At 36.2% G+C, this 20,000-nt stretch overlaps 2 protein-coding genes across 3 annotated transcripts in view; both read left to right on the forward strand.

Annotated features, from left to right (window-relative positions):
* LOC144438906 (prolyl 4-hydroxylase subunit alpha-1-like) overlaps window positions 1-1,964 on the forward strand; it is a 13,519-nt gene extending 11,555 nt beyond the window's left edge. For both annotated transcript variants that reach the window (XM_078128133.1, XM_078128132.1), the window contains exons 12-14: window positions 224-292; window positions 527-623; window positions 1,026-1,964. In XM_078128133.1, the coding sequence (XP_077984259.1) occupies window positions 224-292; window positions 527-623; window positions 1,026-1,096 (237 nt within the window). In that variant the 3' untranslated portion in view covers window positions 1,097-1,964. The remainder of the gene's footprint in view (window positions 1-223; window positions 293-526; window positions 624-1,025) is intronic.
* Window positions 1,965-2,872: 908 nt separating this feature from the next.
* LOC144439305 (prolyl 4-hydroxylase subunit alpha-2-like) lies at window positions 2,873-11,056 on the forward strand. The gene is made up of 13 exons (XM_078128585.1): window positions 2,873-3,087; window positions 3,565-3,633; window positions 4,160-4,314; window positions 5,094-5,248; window positions 5,706-5,952; window positions 6,373-6,554; window positions 7,045-7,221; window positions 7,803-7,867; window positions 8,362-8,461; window positions 9,037-9,135; window positions 9,555-9,623; window positions 10,232-10,328; window positions 10,929-11,056. The coding sequence occupies exons 1-13, from the start codon at window positions 2,873-2,875 to the stop codon at window positions 11,003-11,005; spliced, it is 1,707 nt and encodes a 568-aa protein (XP_077984711.1). The 3' UTR covers window positions 11,006-11,056.
* Window positions 11,057-20,000: the final 8,944 nt, after the last annotated feature.

Consider the following 20,000-nt stretch of genomic DNA (forward strand, 5'->3'; position numbering starts at 1 on the left):
ATAGTTGAGAATGCAGTTGTATATGTGAAAATGATAGAGATGAGGACTCAGTGGTGTAATGAATATCAATAAGTCATTACCACGAAGGAGCCGTGGTATAGGTGGGATATACAACTCATTGCATTCGCAAACGTACCTCGTTGTATTTCCTTTACTTATGACTTTTTGTTTTACTGTACATAATATACCTTGTTAATATAATAAGTTTTGTTTTCCTTAATAGTTGACTGATGTAGAATATGGCGGCGGTACAGTTTTTGTTGATCACGGAGTAAGAGCTAGTCCAAGAAAGGTAAAATTGATTATTCTAATTGTAGTTTCATAGTCCCAGTACCATATACTACATGGTATGTATAATTTAACAGCAACGTCTTTTTCATACTGTGTACTTGAATCTACGGAAATATTGCATTTGTATAAACCGACAAACCTTCTTTTTATTTTATGATTTCATCTGAGTGTAATTAATTTGTTTATTTGTGGTAGTTGATATGTTCATTTTGAGACTTGTTATTTATTTTTTCAGGGAGATGCAACATTCTGGTATAACTTACGTAAATCGGGAGAGTTAGACTCGTCCACGACACATGGTGGATGTCCCGTATTGTTGGGCGAAAAATGGAGTAAGTATGGTGAAATTGTCAAATATTGTGATCAACACACATCTCGATCAGTCACCTAGACTTTGGCTAGATATGTAGTTTCGTTCGCCCATAGACTTTCGATTTGAGAGAAGGGTAAGGCCGGTGAGGGCGCCCCAACACGGCGTATATACTAGTATCTTCCCTGCCGAGTAGGCTACCAGTCACAGATAGGCTTTGATAAAAAAGGATGAAACATTAGGTGTGAAAGACAGTTGGCCCAGAACAAAACACAATCCTACGTAATTATCATGGCTCCCCTAACACTAATGCGAGAACAATCGAGAACAAAGCTAAACTTAATGTATACCGCATTTAATGGGCCACTTTTGCGCGATCGCTGAGCAGTAATAATTTTGATTTCTTTTTTTCTTATTCCTGTAGTTATCAACAAGTGGTTCAATTATTACGGTCAATTTTCCAACAGGAGGTGTGGACTTTCGCCTGGAGAATGAGAAGCAACGTCATTTCCAGGATTGAAATATCAACTCGACTTTTATTTCAAAACTGTTTATTTCTTTCCTAAATTTGCAAGTCAGACTGAATGTCAAAACCATTCTAAATTATGAATCGTAGTTGTCGTTTTGTTTTTCGTTTGTCCGTTTTTATCACTGCATCGCCAAATCCTGTATAGATAATTGTAACCTATTTAAATTGATTAATTCATTTAGTGAGGCAAAGAAATTTGAAGTTATTCAAAGTTATTTATTCAGAGTTTTATTCTAGAGTAAAAGTGGGGAGAATCCCCGTATATGTGTTTTGTTGTTGCTTAACACGCCACCAAGTGGCAACTCTCTCTATAATTATTAATAATGCCGCACACCGTACTCAGTACGTTTGCGTTCATCTGTTCCAGCCAAATCGCTATAATCAAAATGTCTTCGGAAATTATTTCACAGTGTATGTTGATCCTTTACCTTCAAGTCATCACTAAATATATACAACTTGAAAGTCGATTTTAGTGGGTTTTTTATATGATCAAAGTCCAAGTTTATGATCATACCTAATACGGGACGCACGTTTTGACAAACGTTATCAACTCGAGAAAAGCAATACACACAGCAATCCCCGTATAAGCTTACATTAATGAAACGTTTATTACAATATTCAATTAATTGATAAACACATGTACATTTTATTCTCTCCTAGCTATTTATTCCGTGGCCTTACTATATTTTTAGATATAATATTAGCTATGATGTAAAAGATTTATAACAAATAAAGTAAGCCACAGAGTTTCAATTTTCAATTTACCAATTATAAAGTTTGAAGTAAAGACTGTAAAAAATTTACTCTTGTAAAAACACATATATATTGAATCTGGAAAGGGGGAGAAATAAAATATAAAGACTTTGATACATACACGATGTAGGTGTGAATAATGATTCGTTAGAATGCAGGCTAGGGACCAGTGGCGTGCGCCCTCTACGTGGTGACACGTATATATACAGAGAAAACCAGTATTTTAAATACATAGTCGCCACGCCATTACGAAAGTTGTTGTCTCTTTGTAGACTTAATCTCAGTGTCATTGAATGATAAACATACTATTTTTTCAATGTTGATATTGAAGAGAATGTTTACGGAAAACCGTACCAATTGATCAGAGTTGAAACCTTGGCTTATTTTGACCCAAGCACTACAGGTGACAGAGGTTTTCTGTTATGCATGTATATAACATGAAACGGTTGCTAGGATACAGTTTGATGAACACTTCATGTGATTACGTTGTTGATGGTGTGTTTCCGTTTCGCGTCATTTTTCAAGTAAATGAATGACAGGGACACTCGTCCTGAACGTTAAAAAGTTCTTGCGATGCAGCGTTTTCTCGCAAATTCCACTGTGACAGCTTCTGAGGGATAAACCATTCTACATCTGAACGGGTGTGGAGCTCTTTTTGTGGGTGTTGCTTGGCAAAGGGGAGTAAAACGTCTCAATAATTCGAAATGAAAAAACGTTTGCTTCCAGTTGGAAATTGCCAGGATGTAATACAGAGTCACAGATTCATACAACAATATCCTCAAAGGTACACGTTGATATCTGAAATATTTGTAAACAAGCATATATTTGAAGTCGTTCAGTTATATGGAAAGTTACTCGTTGACAAATTTTGAATTATGTCTCGCCCATAGTAGCTTACCCCCTCCCCTCCCGTCATAACAAATGGTTTACCCTTAAGATTTCTCAACTGAACAGAAAACTAACGATTCGGAAGCAGACGACATAGAAACATGAGGCTCAGACTTGCATTTGAAATTACGTGGAAAGTAGTACCCTTACTGGTTTTCTGTTTCAATGTCTCACTATGCTCGGAACGAAACACAAATTCAAAATCACAGGCTTTCCGTTCAATTGAAAAACTGAGGATTCTAACAGAGTTTGAACATCAATTGGTAAAATCACTTGATGGATACGTCAGATCTGCGAGATCGATTATTGCTAATGGGTAAGTCAGTCATGTTATTGAAGGGAGAAAAGTTATACGTTTTACTAAATGGTCAGATAAATACTGTACACACTTAAAGAATTTTAGTGGACGCTGTGTTGATAGTATGTTGAATGTGCCACGTAGACTAATATAGAATTTGGTACACCGGCGTCATTCCACACGTATATTGCTTGAGGTTAAAGTCCTGATGACACGGAATGAATGAAAACAAATTAAATTGCAGTTATTTTAAGTATTATTTTTATTTTTGTTGAGGGACTTCCAATGTTTACACTATCTTGATCACATGGTGATTGTATTCGCACAACAGAGGCATCCCATCAGACACCAGTAGTTTTAGTTAGTGTCAGGCAATCAAGTGAAAGAGGAGAAACTTGCCAGAGCGATCTCCTTTAATACAAAATGTATAGATGAAATTTGTGACCTAATATGACCTCTATCATCAGTGGAGTGAACATTTCTTATCTGTCATAGGGACCTGTTGTCTCCATCACAGCTGATGTATCCAATGGTTACGAGAGAAAACCTTGCTTTCATTGATCAGTAAGTTAAGAATTTTCTTTGTACTCCTTTACTACTAATATTGTAATCAGTGAAATCAAATGACATCTATACATTTCATGCAGTCTTCGATATTGCTTTTCGACTTTATGGTTGTTATCTCGAGTTCCTCAGTGAACACATTTGTCAGACTATAAAACTGTTCTTCCAATCTGTAATGGCTGTACATCTGATGGGAATAAACCAATAACACAGAGACCATATGGAAAACAACAGAAAACATAACTACCCGAACTAGATACTCACATATGGAACAAAAAATATGATAAAATAAAATAAAAATCTACCTACCCACCAATTCTAAAATTGAGCGTAATCGGAACCACACAATATTATTTAGGCCTTATACAGTCGTAATCTGAATGGTTTAAGAGCAAAGAAAAAGAAGGGTCCCCTAAAATGATGTGTTTGTCTACAAAATTGTATGGAGTTCCTAGTGAGTTAATACCCCACAGAGAAAGGTCGTGTTTATAATGGTTTATTATGTGCTCTGTTTAAATATTTGAAGATTTCTGTATGACATCAAGCCAAAAGTTACAGCGTCATCAGAACACGTCGATGACCACGTGACCAATCCCGTGTTTGCTTTCCAATTAGTCTACCGACTTACAACAACGTGGAATTATCATATCAAAAACAAACTACAAGAAGAGATTGCAGGCGGTAAGTAGCTAACATTTATATACATGTGACATTTAGTTTACGACCTTCAAAGCTAGTCCTGTTATAAGATTAACCCCCACCCCCCCACACACACACACAAACAAACACAGAAACACTCCAAATCCAGCGACGATGACATAACTGTTAATAGTACAGCACATTTTAGATTACTGTTCACTCTATCTGTACAATCATGTAGCAAGATCACATTTTCTTGATACATTTAATCTGAATGAAAAAAAACCCCAATTAAACATACTGCAACTAGATGCAGACACGGTGTCACTAATGTTTTGAATTTTGAATTTGATGTCTTCATGATGACACTAGTTCATTTCATTTAGACAAAATGGAGCTAGAAACTGTATTCACTCAATCTTGCTAAATGTATCTTTAAAGTGTAGCATGTGTAGTTTCTTATCTGTGTGGTTGTAAACACAGAAAGTAAACAGTAATCTACAACGCGCTGTAGCTTTATTCACCGCATATTGCATATTTTATTCCAATAGTTGTAGACACTTGGTCAGGCATACCCACAAGAAGGTATTCTAAAAAAATCATTGGCACTTGCTCGCTGAGTTATTTTTACAGTTCAGTTCATTTTTTTAAAATCTGTTCAGAGAGTAATTATCATTGACTTCGTTGTGTCCGTAGTCTCTTCAATGTGTGACCTCAGAGTCGAATGACGGTACATTGACCTTCAGACGTCCATGAATTCTATTGATTGGTCAAGTCATCACTTGCATATTCTTCAATTTTATGTGTTTTGTTCTTGACAGGTGTTTTAGGGTTACTCAATACTGTCACTGACAACTTTGTCGATCCCTATACTGATTTGATGGGAGCTTGTCAAGCTGTCTATCGTATGCAGTATATCTACCAAGTCTCAGCCAGTGACTTTGCAAGCGGTGCTTTACCTGGATCTACGCCAAAGGTATATAGACGTCAGTGATAGCGCACAAACATGTAAAATGAGAAATGTTATTTCACTGTGAACACAAATCAACCTCGCTATCAGATGAGGAATATTTATTACTATTTATTTGTGTTCACATAGAGATATAATGTATCATTGTATGTACCTGAATGCAGTCAGTGTCTGTATTTTGTCTGTTAAACTGTTACAAAAAATGTTGCATGATACAAAAACACTATACTCTCTTAATTTCGGTAGTACGTATACCTATTTGCACATATGTATTCAATTACAACGTATAACAACATTCTTTATCGTGTTTCATTCACTGCACAATACACTACGTTCCATAAACCTTTTGTGTTGTCAGAACTGACGTCACATTACTCCAATTTGAGTCAAATTCGTCACTATTGATAAATGGAAAAACATATCCACATAAGTATTTTCTCTACTAAAAACATTGTATTGTCAGACACTGCCAAGTCATTTTGATGTTGAGGATTGCTTCATCTTGGCTAAAGAAGCATATCTTTCTAACGATCACGGAATGTGTATCGCCTGGATGGAAGAAGCTCTGCGCAGACTCAATGCAGGTTATCCAGTGCGACCCTGGCAGGAAGCATCGAGACAACAAATACTGGAACATTTTGCGTACTGCCATTATTTAGAGGGTGATTACCACAAAGCTGTATCCCTGACGAAGAATTTGATTGAATTAGGTAAGGGATATTTTTGTATGGAATACACGCTTATTTATGATATGTTTATATATTTGTAAACATGGCAGACACATGGTGTGGAAACTACAAGTACATGAACCAGGAAATTGACGACTTAAATGTCATATAAGTGATTATTAATAAATGTTGTTCTATTGCCTTGTAAACGTCTCCTTCTAGTGTATTAAAGGCGCACAAGTCAGTCCCAGGTTCCTGCATTGGTTTTGTCTCATCAGCGGAGCCATACAGATTACACAGGATCATTCTTTTGTCATAAGCTAATTTGTTTTGTTTTTTCTGTAAGTCTGCCAGACACCTGTTTTCACATCTATGACACTAATCCTAATCCTAATCCGAAATGGGCTTAGGTCACGGGTTTAGAATAACGAGTCAACTTATAAATCTTGAATATATTTACAGATCCGAACAATGATCGAGCCTTGAAAAACCTAGTCCTCTTTGATCAGTTAGCGAATGAAACAAAAGTGAACTTGAAACAAGACCCCCTTCTGGAATCCATCTATCCAGTCCAATTCAAGGAGACGAGTGTATTTGCACTCCAACAACGGTACCAGAAACTATGTCGTGGAGATGTAGTGAAGGTCAGGACACTGAAGTTCATTCATTGAAATTTGAAAGTTTTGTATGTGATCCCGGTCACTGATAGTTTGGGATATCGTGGTTCTCATTACCGACAGGCCATGCTACCGATAAAACAAAACTGAAAGCTATCAAGAGTCCATGATCGTTGTTTTTTTCTTAGAAGAATAACAGAACTTAGAAATCAATATCTACAATGTACAAATTTTACAAAACTTTTCATGAAAAAAAAATAATACGTAAAATCTACATCTATGGAGCTGTGAAATTCCACAGTCAACACTATGAACTTTAAAAAAGATATTTCTGGTTACCTGCATAAAAAATTGTTACTTTATTGTTTGAATCCAATGGCATAATAAATGTCGTGTATAAACGGTGTTATGTTGTATACATATATAGTTATTATCATCTTTACTTTCTTTTCTACACTCAGCCTTATACTTTTAATGCAATACTTAGTTTATTAATTTCGTTGTTTTTGTCTTTCAGCCGTCGCCCTCGGTACAAAAACGTCTTCACTGTTTTTACAAGACAGATCATCCATTGCTGCGTCTCCGTCCCGTTGGAGTAGAGATTTTACACGAGAGCAACCCCAGGGCATTGACCTTTAAGGGTGTTTTGAATGACAAAGAAATAAACCTGATAAAACTGAAGGCTAAACCGCTGGTAAGGTGATATGCTAATCCACCACCACCACCACCACCACCACCACCACCAAAAAAACAAAAATAAAACAAAAACAAAACGGGGAACGCAACTGTAAAACAAAGGAAGCATTTTCGTATTTAACGAGTCTCACAGCATAAATAAAATATATAAACTATTTCATTCACGTTACACGCGATAATGGAGAAATATAAAGGTGAAATATTCTGTTGTAATGGCACAGGCAATGGACCCGCAATGTTACCTGGGAGTCAACTTTTGAACTAACACTGGCTCAGCATTCATATTCATTACATGATGGGATAGTCTTTAAGTTGGCAAAGCATTGCACATGTACATGTGTGTACACATTTAAATTCACATTATCTTGAGATAGATTGCGTTTCCCTCAGTAGGTCTTGTGTCTGGAACCAGTATCGATCAGGTCAAAAGGTGACAATAATGTTCAAAGTTTCACGACTGGCACTGTCAATACCTGGAAAGATATACATCATGAAGAGGCGTACATTTGTCTGTATCATCAATTTGATCAAATCAATTCAAATGACTCTCATAACAGTTTTAATGTATTTTTATTTCAGTTACACAATTCTGTTGTTTTAGTGAACAAAACCGATCAAGTAGCAGATTTAAGAGTAAGCAACACGTGAGTATTGAATTCAAATGACACCAGGGACATTTCATTGACATATATACAATGCTAAGCTCTTATCACAAGGATTGTGTGTATCTCAAACACTCAAATGCTAAGCTTTTATGACAAAGAGTGTATTTCAAACTTGTTAACAATAATAAACACGACCAGTTACTTTCTAACACAAAAATGTAAATTAATTCCTTTACATTGTTTGTTTTCTTTTTCCAAACAATATTGCACATGATTTCTTGGTTGGAAAAGAGCCTAATGCGTAAGGCGAGGCCCCGAAGTATTATTTTATGTTAATGACTGACTGACGTGAGTCTTGTTCTGTTAGTGAAATTTGATGACAATGACTTGTTATATGCAGAATATTCATTATTATAAATATTGGATCAATCATGATTGCTGCAATGAATTTGTAAGCCATGTCGAAATTTGTATCAGCTCAAGTGTGGCCCATAGGAGTTTTCATCTCATTGAATTCTTTTTATATATTCTAGGGCATGGTTGTTTGAAAAAGAAGACCGCGAATTAATGAATATAGCTAAACGAGTGGAGGCCATTTCTGGTTTAAATATTGAGACGGCAGAACCATTACAGGTGTGTGTGTGTGTGTGTGTGTGTGTGTGTGTTTGTATAGGGGGGGGCGTATGCGTGCGTATGTTCACTACTAAAGTCTAGCAGTCATGTAATATTTCTCTATCAGTGTTGTTACAGTGCTGCTGAACATCAATGCAATGGCAGAGTTACCACAGCCATGTCTGTCTGTCTGTTTGTCTATCTATCTATCTGTTTGTTTGTTTGTTTGTTTGTTTGTTTGTTTGTTTGTTTGTTTGTTTCTATTTATCTATTTATTTATTTATATATTTATCTATCTATATATCTATCTATCTATCTGACTGTCTGTCTATATGTCTGTCTGTTATGTATGTTATGCATATATATATATATATATATATATATATATATATATATATATATATATATATATATATATATATATATATATATATATATATATATATATATGGACGGACGGACAGATGGATGTATAACTTATGAATGTAATGAATGTGTGTATGCATGTGAGCATCTATGTATATACTGTGTATATATGTATCTGTATTTTCATTTTCACCCTTGTCATTGTAATTTCGACACTGTTCGACTTCCAGGTATTAAATTACGGTATGGGAGGTTTATATGAACCACACCATGACTACGATTATAATCGTCCAGTCCTTCAACATCGAGTAGCCACATTTCTAATGTATGTAAGTATATAATGATTATTACACAATGTGAAAGTCACATTGTATGCGTTCGAACAGAAAATACCAGTTTTAGTGTCTTGTCGGTGTACGTCACGACAGCAAAAGTCTGCGTCATTGGTTGTTCGTTTTGTCTTTTTTTGTCACTCTATCATATGGCAAACTCGGGATTAAATTTGAGCTTGGCCGCAAATAGCAATGGATTCTCAGACTTCTATGGTATACAAAGTGAAAATTATCCATACCCACTTTTACACAACCCATCTCTGTCAATCGATTACATCACTTTGTGTTGAACGTAATGTATATATATATTCCATTATCAATGAATACATTCAGTCCTTTGAATGACAAGGGATAAGTCTCATTCATCCATGACTCGAGGGATATTTTTCATCTTCAAAATTGTCATTTTCATATAGCTGAGTGACGTTAATTGGGGTGGAGGCACGGTGTTTACGGAACTTGGAATAAGAGCACTGCCCAGTAAAGTAAGTCTCTTGGATATTTCTGTTTATGCAACGTTGTAAATATAGCAAGTTTTAGCATAGAAATTATATTGCTGTATTTGAATAACTCAGAAATATCACTACACGTATTCTGAAATCTATAATTGTGCGGACGGTTATGTCAGATGCAAAGAGTTTGGTTTATAGCAATACTTACTGTACACTGTTTGTGCTATTAGCCTGTTTACTACGCCAACTGTGATTCCCATGGCTAATGTTTTCTCTAGGTAGGTGATAGCTATGGAAGTCACAGTCTTAAACCTGGGCAGTAATGCTGACTAGCCAAAATATGGAACAGTTCTTACCTAATCTTAGTATATCAATATATCAAGCAATGCATGTGATGTTTAGCTTATAAGAGTGTGGGGATGCCGATCGTTACAGTACATTTACCATATTACGTAAAGTTTATCTCACGGACTGTTTCCCAAGTTTAAAATAAACTATTTTAAATAAATGTAATCAATGTTTACAGTTTTGCAAACATATCAGTATTGTTGGTCGTTTAGTTCAAGTTAATGTTCTGAAAAATAGCACCCGTCATATTGATATAGTGTCTCCAACAGTTATTATTGTCATTAATTCTTCAGGGTGATGCATTATTTTGGTTCAATATGAAGAGATCTGGTGAATATATAGCAAACAGTCAACATGGAGGTTGTCCAGTATTTCTTGGAGAGAAATGGAGTGAGTATATATCAGATCTAGTGGGTTTATACACGTGTTCAAGTATACAAAGGGACCGTATTAATGGGGCGAGGTTACTGCATACTGTGACCCTTGTAGTATTTTACTTACTGAGCTTCTAGTCAATTCAGTATGTGCTACAATGAATACACCAACGTTTGTCTTGATCATTCAAGATGAAATTTGTGATAGAACGATACAATCGGAAATAGAAAGTTACACACGACTCATTACTATGGTAACAAGAAGACCAGGACGATTACAGATTTGACCATGGTGGTTTGTACGTTATATTTTGCATTGGCTTTGTAAGCGGTACGTTATATTTTGCATTGGCTTTGTAAGCGGTACTCTGGTTCATGGATCGTGTGATAGCGATTAAAAGTGTTATTTATTTACCAGTGAAGAGTTTAGGATGGGCATGTTTCCATGACGAGGCTTCGTACTGCTGAAACATCAAATTACAGTAATGTAGTTATCAAACACATATGATTCGGCGGATTGTTTTCAATAACTAACTTCTAGTTCAAAATCAAATTTACCAAAACTTACCCTGTATATAATATTTTTGTGGGTTTTTTTCTTCATTTTTTTCTCCAGTTGTGAACAAATGGTTCAGCTATCTTGGACAAGAAAATAACTTCGCATGTGGACTTTCGCCCAATGCACCTGAATAATGTGTAACTATGGTAACGGTGGAATTCACACCAACACTAGAGATAAAGGTGCTGAGAGTTTCATACATCTAGTATAACACGTGGCAGTTTGCAAAGCAGCGTTTCTCGCATTCGTGGTACATTGAGTTGGTTCATTTCGAGTTATGAAATTGATGTACGAAACAATGTACAACTGTACGAGGAAATCCCATATATAGAAAACGGGATATTTGAAGTAAACTTGAAAAAGAACACTGTCTGTGTTCTACCATAAACGCCTATAGCCTAGGATATGTGGTGGCGCCTTGAAGGGACGTTTAGCCATAGTTAGTCATTCCTTAGGTATTATTTAAGTGTGTATATTAAATATATGTGTTATTGAACACATATTGCCTGGTCATGAGGGCTATAGCACCCGTTTATTACACCCGAGGGACTGTGAGTTACCAGAATCACATGCTATTTCCCGAGGCCAAAGGCACAAGGACTATGTTTATTTGAACGTAGTGTACAAGGTGCAGATTTACTGTGGGTCATGTCATGCAATGAGTAATGTGATGGATTACATGTTTTGCAGTTGATAAGTAGCGCTTTGTCACTCGAGTTTGACTCACGTTCTGTAGTGGACAGCCTCAGATAAGCAATGAAAAGAAGGTTGATGGATTATGTGTTTGGTTTTCTTTGTTATTCCTTAATTTTCATCAAAACCATGAAAACCTCTGACATGTGGAACTCTATATACACTTTGCTTTTTTTTAAATTTCCACTTAGACATTGTATTGTTCAATGTATGCACTGAAATATCAGAACAATGAATTTACATATTGTGGTCGACTCTGTTCAATTAGTTGAATGTCTATAGAATCTTTAAAATTCATAGTGTTGCTTGTCAATGATTCACAGACATTTTACTGGGGTGTGTCACTAGATTTGTAGTAATGCAATAGCTCACCCATCCAATAGTCGGCCAAAGATATTAAACCACCCCACTCCTCTGTCTGTCTGTCTGTCTGTCTGTCTGTCTGTCTGTCTGTCTGTCTGTCTGTCTGTCTGTCTGTCTGTCTGTCTGTCTGTCTGTCTGTCTGTCCCTGTCCCTGTCTCTGTTTCTGTCTGTCTGTCTGTCTGTCTGTCTGTCTGTCTGTCTGTCTGTCTGTCTCTGTCTGTCTGTCTGTCTGTCTGTCTCTGTTTCTGTCTGTCTGTCTGTCTGTCTCTCTCTGTCTGTCTCTCTCTCTCTCTCTCTCTCTCTCTCTCTCTCTCTCTCTCTCTCTCTCTCTCTCTCTCTCTCTCTCTCTCTCTCCATACACTGTAGTTTGTTACGAAGATACGATCTTCATCTAGCTGTCCTTCATTCCAACTGATTGCATGGTAACAGGGACATTTTCGTTACATGTCACCTCATGACTCATACTATGATGGGTCCATATACTTAATAAAGAATTTGTTACTTAGGCCTAAGTAAAACAATGTGTGATTCCGGTTACCCGACCCCACCTAGTTTTTCACTGCCGAACCCTAAACTTTTTAAAAACATATTCGAGAGAAAAAGATAATGAAATCGCGAAAATTGTGAAATATTGCCAGAAACAGTGGATGCGGATATATATATATATATATATATAATATATATATATATATATATATATATATATATATATATATATATATATATATATATATATATATATATATATATATATATATATATATATATATATATATATAGTACTAGTTTTGCGCTCTATTGCAGATTGATACTCACCGAGTTATATATATATATATATATATATATATATATATATATATATATATATATATATATATATATATATATATATATAATCTACCTATCCCACCTATTCTAAAATTGAGCGTAATCGGAACCACATAATATTTTTTATTAGGCCTTATGGTGTAACTAGATAAAGTTGTTCAGTTCTCTCCAAACAACACCAACGCTTCCTAGTATGGAACGAAGTAGATTCTATTTCTTAAAGATACACGTACACCCCATGTACAGTAGAAATGTATAGTACATTGCACCACTTGACAGTATGAGGGCGTGATACCTTACGCAATCGTGATCAAAGAATTAGAACAAAGAATTAGAACAGAGAATTAGAAGAAATAAATAAAAGAAATAATAATTGTAATACACGTGTTTATATATTTTAACTAAAGGGACCATTCAGTGATCACAAGGAGGACGGTCGGAGGCAAATCAAGTACGATCTGCTATGAAATGTAATCCTATACCCCGATACAAATTTCCTCTCGCTAAGACATGACCCCCCCCCCTCCCTTGAAATAATTCAAAAACATTAAGTTAAAATGCTGTCGGACGTGAAAATGGACAAAAGTCCAAGAATTGATGACAAGGACTAGGTCCCACCGTTGCCATCACATTGATTATATTCAATGTATTAATTGTTTCCCATTACTACCAACACGGTGACTTTATATGAACGCCCTGCATTACCCAATTCCCATGTGTTAGTTGAATTTGTATAGCTGAAGGCTGGTGGCATCGATGGAATGCCAATGATCACAAAACAGTGCAAAGTTAGATAATATAATATAAACGTCAAAGTAAAATGAACCCGTCCGCTAATTCCATTTTCTAAAACATGGCCCTCCTCTGAGAACCGATTTGTAAAATGTGACCCCTTACTCCCCCGTCCCCTTGTATTTTTTGAAGGTCCCTAAAACGCTACAAATGCAAATCGTGATATTTAAATACACTAAAATGTATGCTAAGTTCTCAAGCTTTATTGATCACTAATTCTTCCTCTTAGTCCTATGCAAAGTTTATGTCGGAATCCTTCTTAGACTAACTCTCGGCAATTCCCGTGAGATTTGGTGCTTTAAAGTTCTGTGTTAAAATGCTAAATAAATATATCAAAAGCATTAGTTTCAGTGATTCAACAATGGCTATATATAGACTAAGAGTGAAATAACTTTCGAGAATATTTACATGTAAAACTATGGTTCTCTGACAATGCCAACTCTGGTCATAAATTTTAAGATTTTGTGTAGATTATCTGATCTCTTTCTGTTTAAATAAATGTTCGCAATTAATCTCCTGTATTAGCAATTGATTAGCAATGTCATGGCTTAATTACCAGATCAATCATGTAAGCAAGACAAGAAATTAGTATTCACTAGAATTACCACAAACTTGACAAATTAATATTTATTTTATGCAGTCCATTTCATTTGGCTCACATGCTTTACTTTGAAATGTACTACATAAATACACACCATTTAGTTCGAAAAGTACTACACCGCTACGTTACGACAGCTGAAATAGGGTTTACTGTAAACTATGAAATGAACATGGTATTATCGATCTATTTATACAAGAATCTCTAGTTTATTTGTCCAAATTGAAATGTAAAAATCACTTATGTCCTAGAAAAAATATCCTTTGAAAAAAAACAATAGCCAAATTTAAATATACATTTACATGAGCATAAATGGTGTATACAGTCATACGCATCCAAATGATCTGACTGAAAGGAATACAACTTTCAAGCGTCTATTAAACTTATGTTTTCGTAGGAGTCTGGAAAAGATATCATGGAATATGAAGGGGGAACTATTACCTTGTTATTGAGAGGCAACGTTTTGATAAGAACGACGGAGAGTCACTCGAACTTGTGTCTGAGTCACTCGAACTTGTTCATATAAATGTTGTGATTGTATCCCATTCAAATCTTTACTTATAATCATCTGATTATATGTACAACAGCTTACCGATGTGTGCGAAAACGTTATGTCTGTCTGTCTGTCTGTCTGTCTGTCTGTCTGTCTGTCTGTCTGTCTGTCTGTCTGTCTGTCTGTCTGTCTGTCTGTCTGTCTGTCTGTGTATGTATGTATGTATGTATGTATGTATGTATGTATGTATGTATGTATGTATGTATGTATGTATGTATGTATGTATGTATGTGTGTGTGTGTGTGTGTGTGCGTGCGTGCGTGCGTGCGTGCGTGCGTATGTGTGTGTATGTATGTATGTATGTATGTATGTATGTATGTATGTACGTATGTACACAACTATGTATACGCTTACAAGGTAACCATACATTGTGCACGTGATAGCAATAAATATTTCCAGAAGTCGCCATTAACCTAGAATCGTATACCACATCTTGGTCCGTAATACTGTGCTCGACATCTACACAGAGTGTCATCACCATTGTTGTAACATCTTCCTAAATTAAAGCACGGGTTGTACGAGCATGGAATAAGATCACACGTGTAATATGAGCACTCACAGCTGATACCGAAGTATCCTCCACGACAGAAGCACACGTGTTGGTTAGTTGGAGTGTGTGTCCAACACACAGCGTCATGCAGACAATGGTCATTTCTGGTCTCACACTCTGTGTACTCGCAGCTCACACCATACGTTCTATGTAAGCATTCACAGTAAGGCAAATAAGTCTCACCTCGAACCTATAAGAACACAAAATGACTCGACGATTATTATTAAGACATATACTCTATCTTTCAATCAATATTATACCTATAAATATATCTTGAATACTACTTCTAATAGTACAATTGCATTTTTGTAAAGTCTCGATTGCAGCGTTAACGTCACTTCCGTTTCTGGTTGTGCACACATGAGTAAATTCCGTTGGGGACACATACACTGAGTTAAAAAGTTTATCATCATGACACCCCAAGATGACGGGTCCGTTTGATTTAAAAACAAGAAGTAAACAAAAGAAGCAAGTGTGTATGCCGTGATGGCGCTTTCATCAATTACTATTACATTGTAAATGATAATATTAGTATAATATTTATAGTCAGAAGAGTACTGTGTATTTGACTTAGGGGACAGTGACGTAGGTCCAGTGACGTAGGTTTCAGGACAAATCTGACAAAAGAGGGCATTATTTTGTTTCTTTTATTTTTGAATTGGAGCATAACAATAGGGTCCAACCGGCTATGATCAGAAACCGATAAGATAAGCCTTTTCACATTTCAATCATTTTAAAGTGAATGTTTTATATAACCTAACAACTCTCACCTGGCAAATGCCTCCATTGTAACACGTATGGTTTGCGCACGGGTCGTACGTCAATGAACAGTCATTTCCTGGAAAAAGACAAACAAGCAGAAGAACACATTTAGATATGGAGAGATAACGCATACGGACATGTGATAAAATGTGACATATCTTCCACATCCTCACGAGCCAGGGCATATATTTCTGCTGACACAGCGACATATGAAGGGTCCGTTTTGGACGGTGCCAGAAGAGACATGTGGTTTATGACGACAATCTTCCCTCTTAGCAAAGTAAATGGATTTTCAATCGACTACAGAATCTGTTTTTACGCTGAATTGGATCCTTTATCTATTTGCACACAATAGGAACTCTTATTACTTATCACATTAATGTCATTTTAATTATATATTTAACTGTCCTAATAAGTGTTTAAGTAGGCCATGAACGAGAGAATTTATCTATTTGACATATAAGTATAGATAACCAGACTTCATCAGATAACAATAAACAGAGCGTGTTTGTTGTCGTATCTCATCAGTCTAGAACTCAAATGTCATGCAATTGATAAATTAGGACAACTTGAGAATTACACCAGGGCGTTTACTCTAACTTTAATAATGAGTTCATTATTGTGTGTTTATTCAACTTTTTTTTCTTTATTTGACAAAAAGTCTGATTATACCATAAATGCAGTGTACGGAATGAAAGAAATGTTCAATCATAATTGTGATGATAATGAAATACACTGAGGAGAGGGAGAGAGAGAGAGAGAGAGAGAGAGAGAGAGAGAGAGAGAGAGAGAGAGAGAGAGAGAGAGAGAGAGAGAGAGAGAGAGAGAGAGAGAGAGAGAGAGAGAGAGAGGGAGGCGAGAGAGAGAAACTGTATGGTCCAGGTGAAGGCCATGTTGGTATGATCCCACCGCTGCCACCGGTTCCACATCCCACTGTTGCAACATTCCACCACTGCCACCATTTGTAAAGTAATATCAGAACACATCAGTCAAATTGCTGCTGACAACCATGTAGTTAATCATTTGTTAGTTGTGAGGTGAGGAGAGGAGTAGGTCACGGTCTCACAGGGGTGAAGGGGAAACAGTGTGGTAAGATATTGGGATAATGTGTCGGAATGGGGATGATGACCCACATCCCAACAACGTCGATAATAGTGTGCCCATCTAATCAAATTCACTCTGGTAGTAGTAATGGTGGGAAAACCCCATGTCTTCAAAATTATCAATGTGGTGGCAGCAGTGGGATCGAATCCGTACGATTGAATCAGGAACACGAATCCCTTTTCACAATATGATTCTAATCCATGTTTTCCAAATATTTGAACAGGGAGGGGGCATGTTTTAGAAAAAGGAAATTCAGGGAGAGTCACTTTCTAGAAAACGTAATCAGGACAGGGCCACATTTTACGCTACAGGACCAGGCTTGACTCCCCCCCCCACCCGTAATTACTGAAGGCTCCCTTATCGGCAATATTTAAACCAGTTCGTATTCAACCCGTTGAAATATTCGAAGTATGTAGATTATCATCAGGTAACGATGCATATAGCATAATGATGAAATAATTGATTATTGTGTTGTTGAAGTGATTATTAAGATATTTTTGATCTAATAGAGATACGTGCTGATCCAAATGATAAAGGTGAACTGCCAGCTTGACTTTGCTACAATGGACAGACTTCATACAGAGATCAAATAAGATAAACACAACAAGATGACTGATATAACGAATACAATAATGAATGCCGCTATTGTAGATTATACTCCCTGTGTTTTGCTGTGGTCAATTTATCGACACTTGTTTAGTGGTCTGAGCCGACACTAAACTATGGTTTGGAATGATAAAACCTGTCTCATTCCTGATTGACCACAAACAGGCAAGGTCAATGCTATACCCTATACATGTTCATTCTATGTATGTATGTATGTATGTATGTATGTATGTATGTATGTATGTATGTATGTATAACGGTACAGATGATTGACTCACTTAAATGGTGGGAAACACCTACCGTAATATCCAGGGTGACAGATACAGTGCCAACTACTGTAAGAACTGTCAATACACGTAGCATCATTGTAGCAAGGGTTTGAATGGCAACCCCGTGTATTCATTAGAAGTACATCCTCAGCTTGTCCTGAAAATAATCAAGTTTTACAATGTTTATAAAGTGAATACATCGGCAGTCCATTTAAAATATTTAGCATCACATGTCCATACAGTGTCGCAGGGACGTTTGGTATTTTGGAAAATTATTTTCACTTTGTGGTTTCACAAGTGGTTTCTATTGTAAATATTGGTTGAATTATGTGACTGACCATAGACGTCTATGAGCTGACAAGGAGGAAGAGAATGAAGTGACACAGGGCAAGGGGGCTACATATGTTTTCTTTTATGGCTATATCAAATCAAGACATACAGTTTATTACAATGTACCATGTAAATATTGAAAATGATATTTGCTTCAGACTACCAATATATAGCCCAATAGTCGTAAAAATTGGGGTACCCCCTAACGCTCAAATAAATGCAAATTGTAAGCTAACGATTCACTGACTGGAACTTTTAAAGTGGTAATCAAATATATGATACATAAAGATGACATATAATTTGTATCTGATATGGCCAACATGTCAGATCAAAAGTCTTTATGGTTATTATGATTGCAAACACCGATATAAGGAAACAATCCGTTTCATATTGAGGTTTACTGTAGCTTGTCATATCTTGTTTTTATGACTAAAAACAGTGGATATTATGAAACAAAACAAGGATTGAATCATGCCGTAGACGACAAAGGGTTCTAAGGCCACACAATCGAACTGAAAAGAAAATCATTACACTACATTTTCTGTTGAGTATGAAAAGCCCACTTTCGACTGCAAACGGTCAGTTTTGGTCTCTCGGTGGAATGAGTCTGGTAGCATTTGATTTACAAGAGTACGACCCCGATCCCGGATTACAGTCATTCTGATTTTACATATCTTTGTTTTTATGTCGGCCATTTTATTTTAGATTTCGTAATACAGGCAAGGAAGTTCACAGTATGGCCAACATTTATTACATGTGTTTTAACGTATAGCAAGTGTTAAAAGAATGCGTGATTACATTTCACGTGTGAACTAAGTTCCGAAGTAAGCAACTTGAACGATGAGATTAAGATCTTGTATATCAGTACATCTAAAAATGTACAAAACATGGAATATTAATTTAAAATTAATTCTCAACACGATTGTCAGGGATACACTGTAGTGCTAATATCTGCGAATAGTGCGACTGTTCGTACCATGCACGGGTAAGGTAAAATACCTGATACCCGGTATTGCTAAGCTTAATGACATGTTTACGATAACAGTGTGGTACTACGGCCATCGATCGTAAACAGTGTTATGATGATCGTATTCGGTAAAGACAAAGGTCAAAATCAGACTTCTAAACGATATGGCAGGGCTAAATAAAAAAACAGGATCAAACAACACACATTACATTTTTAACGCTCGACTTGTAGGGATATTACCTATCAGCTTACCTACGTCATTGCAGATTGTATGATGTAATGTAATAATTATTCCAAAAAGTGCGTACGACACTCACCTGCTATACTGACTACAAGAAGAGAAAACAATATCACAGTTGTTAAATTACGAACTGAGTAGCTGACTGCCATTTTGTTTGTAATTTACGGTCTCTCCTTTTTTGACGATCACGATTTATGGTATCTCAGGTGTTATATGTTGCTAAATAACTCCAGTGCTGAACAGGTTGGATACCAGCAATAGAACCCACTGAAACAAAACTCAACGTGACCTCACTGTATATATCTCATGTGTTATACTAATAATTGGTGATCTATCACTCAATGGAATGTCGACGTTAGTCTTGTACACACGCCTACAATTCAAAGTTTATATACCGCACCTTCAAAAATTTGATAAATTATATATATGCACTTATAGAGGCTGCAATTGATTGTATGTTCCCCATGGAGTTG

The sequence above is a fragment of the Glandiceps talaboti genome, chromosome 8 (assembly GCF_964340395.1).
Source record: "Glandiceps talaboti chromosome 8, keGlaTala1.1, whole genome shotgun sequence".
NCBI lineage: Eukaryota > Metazoa > Hemichordata > Enteropneusta > Spengelidae > Glandiceps > Glandiceps talaboti.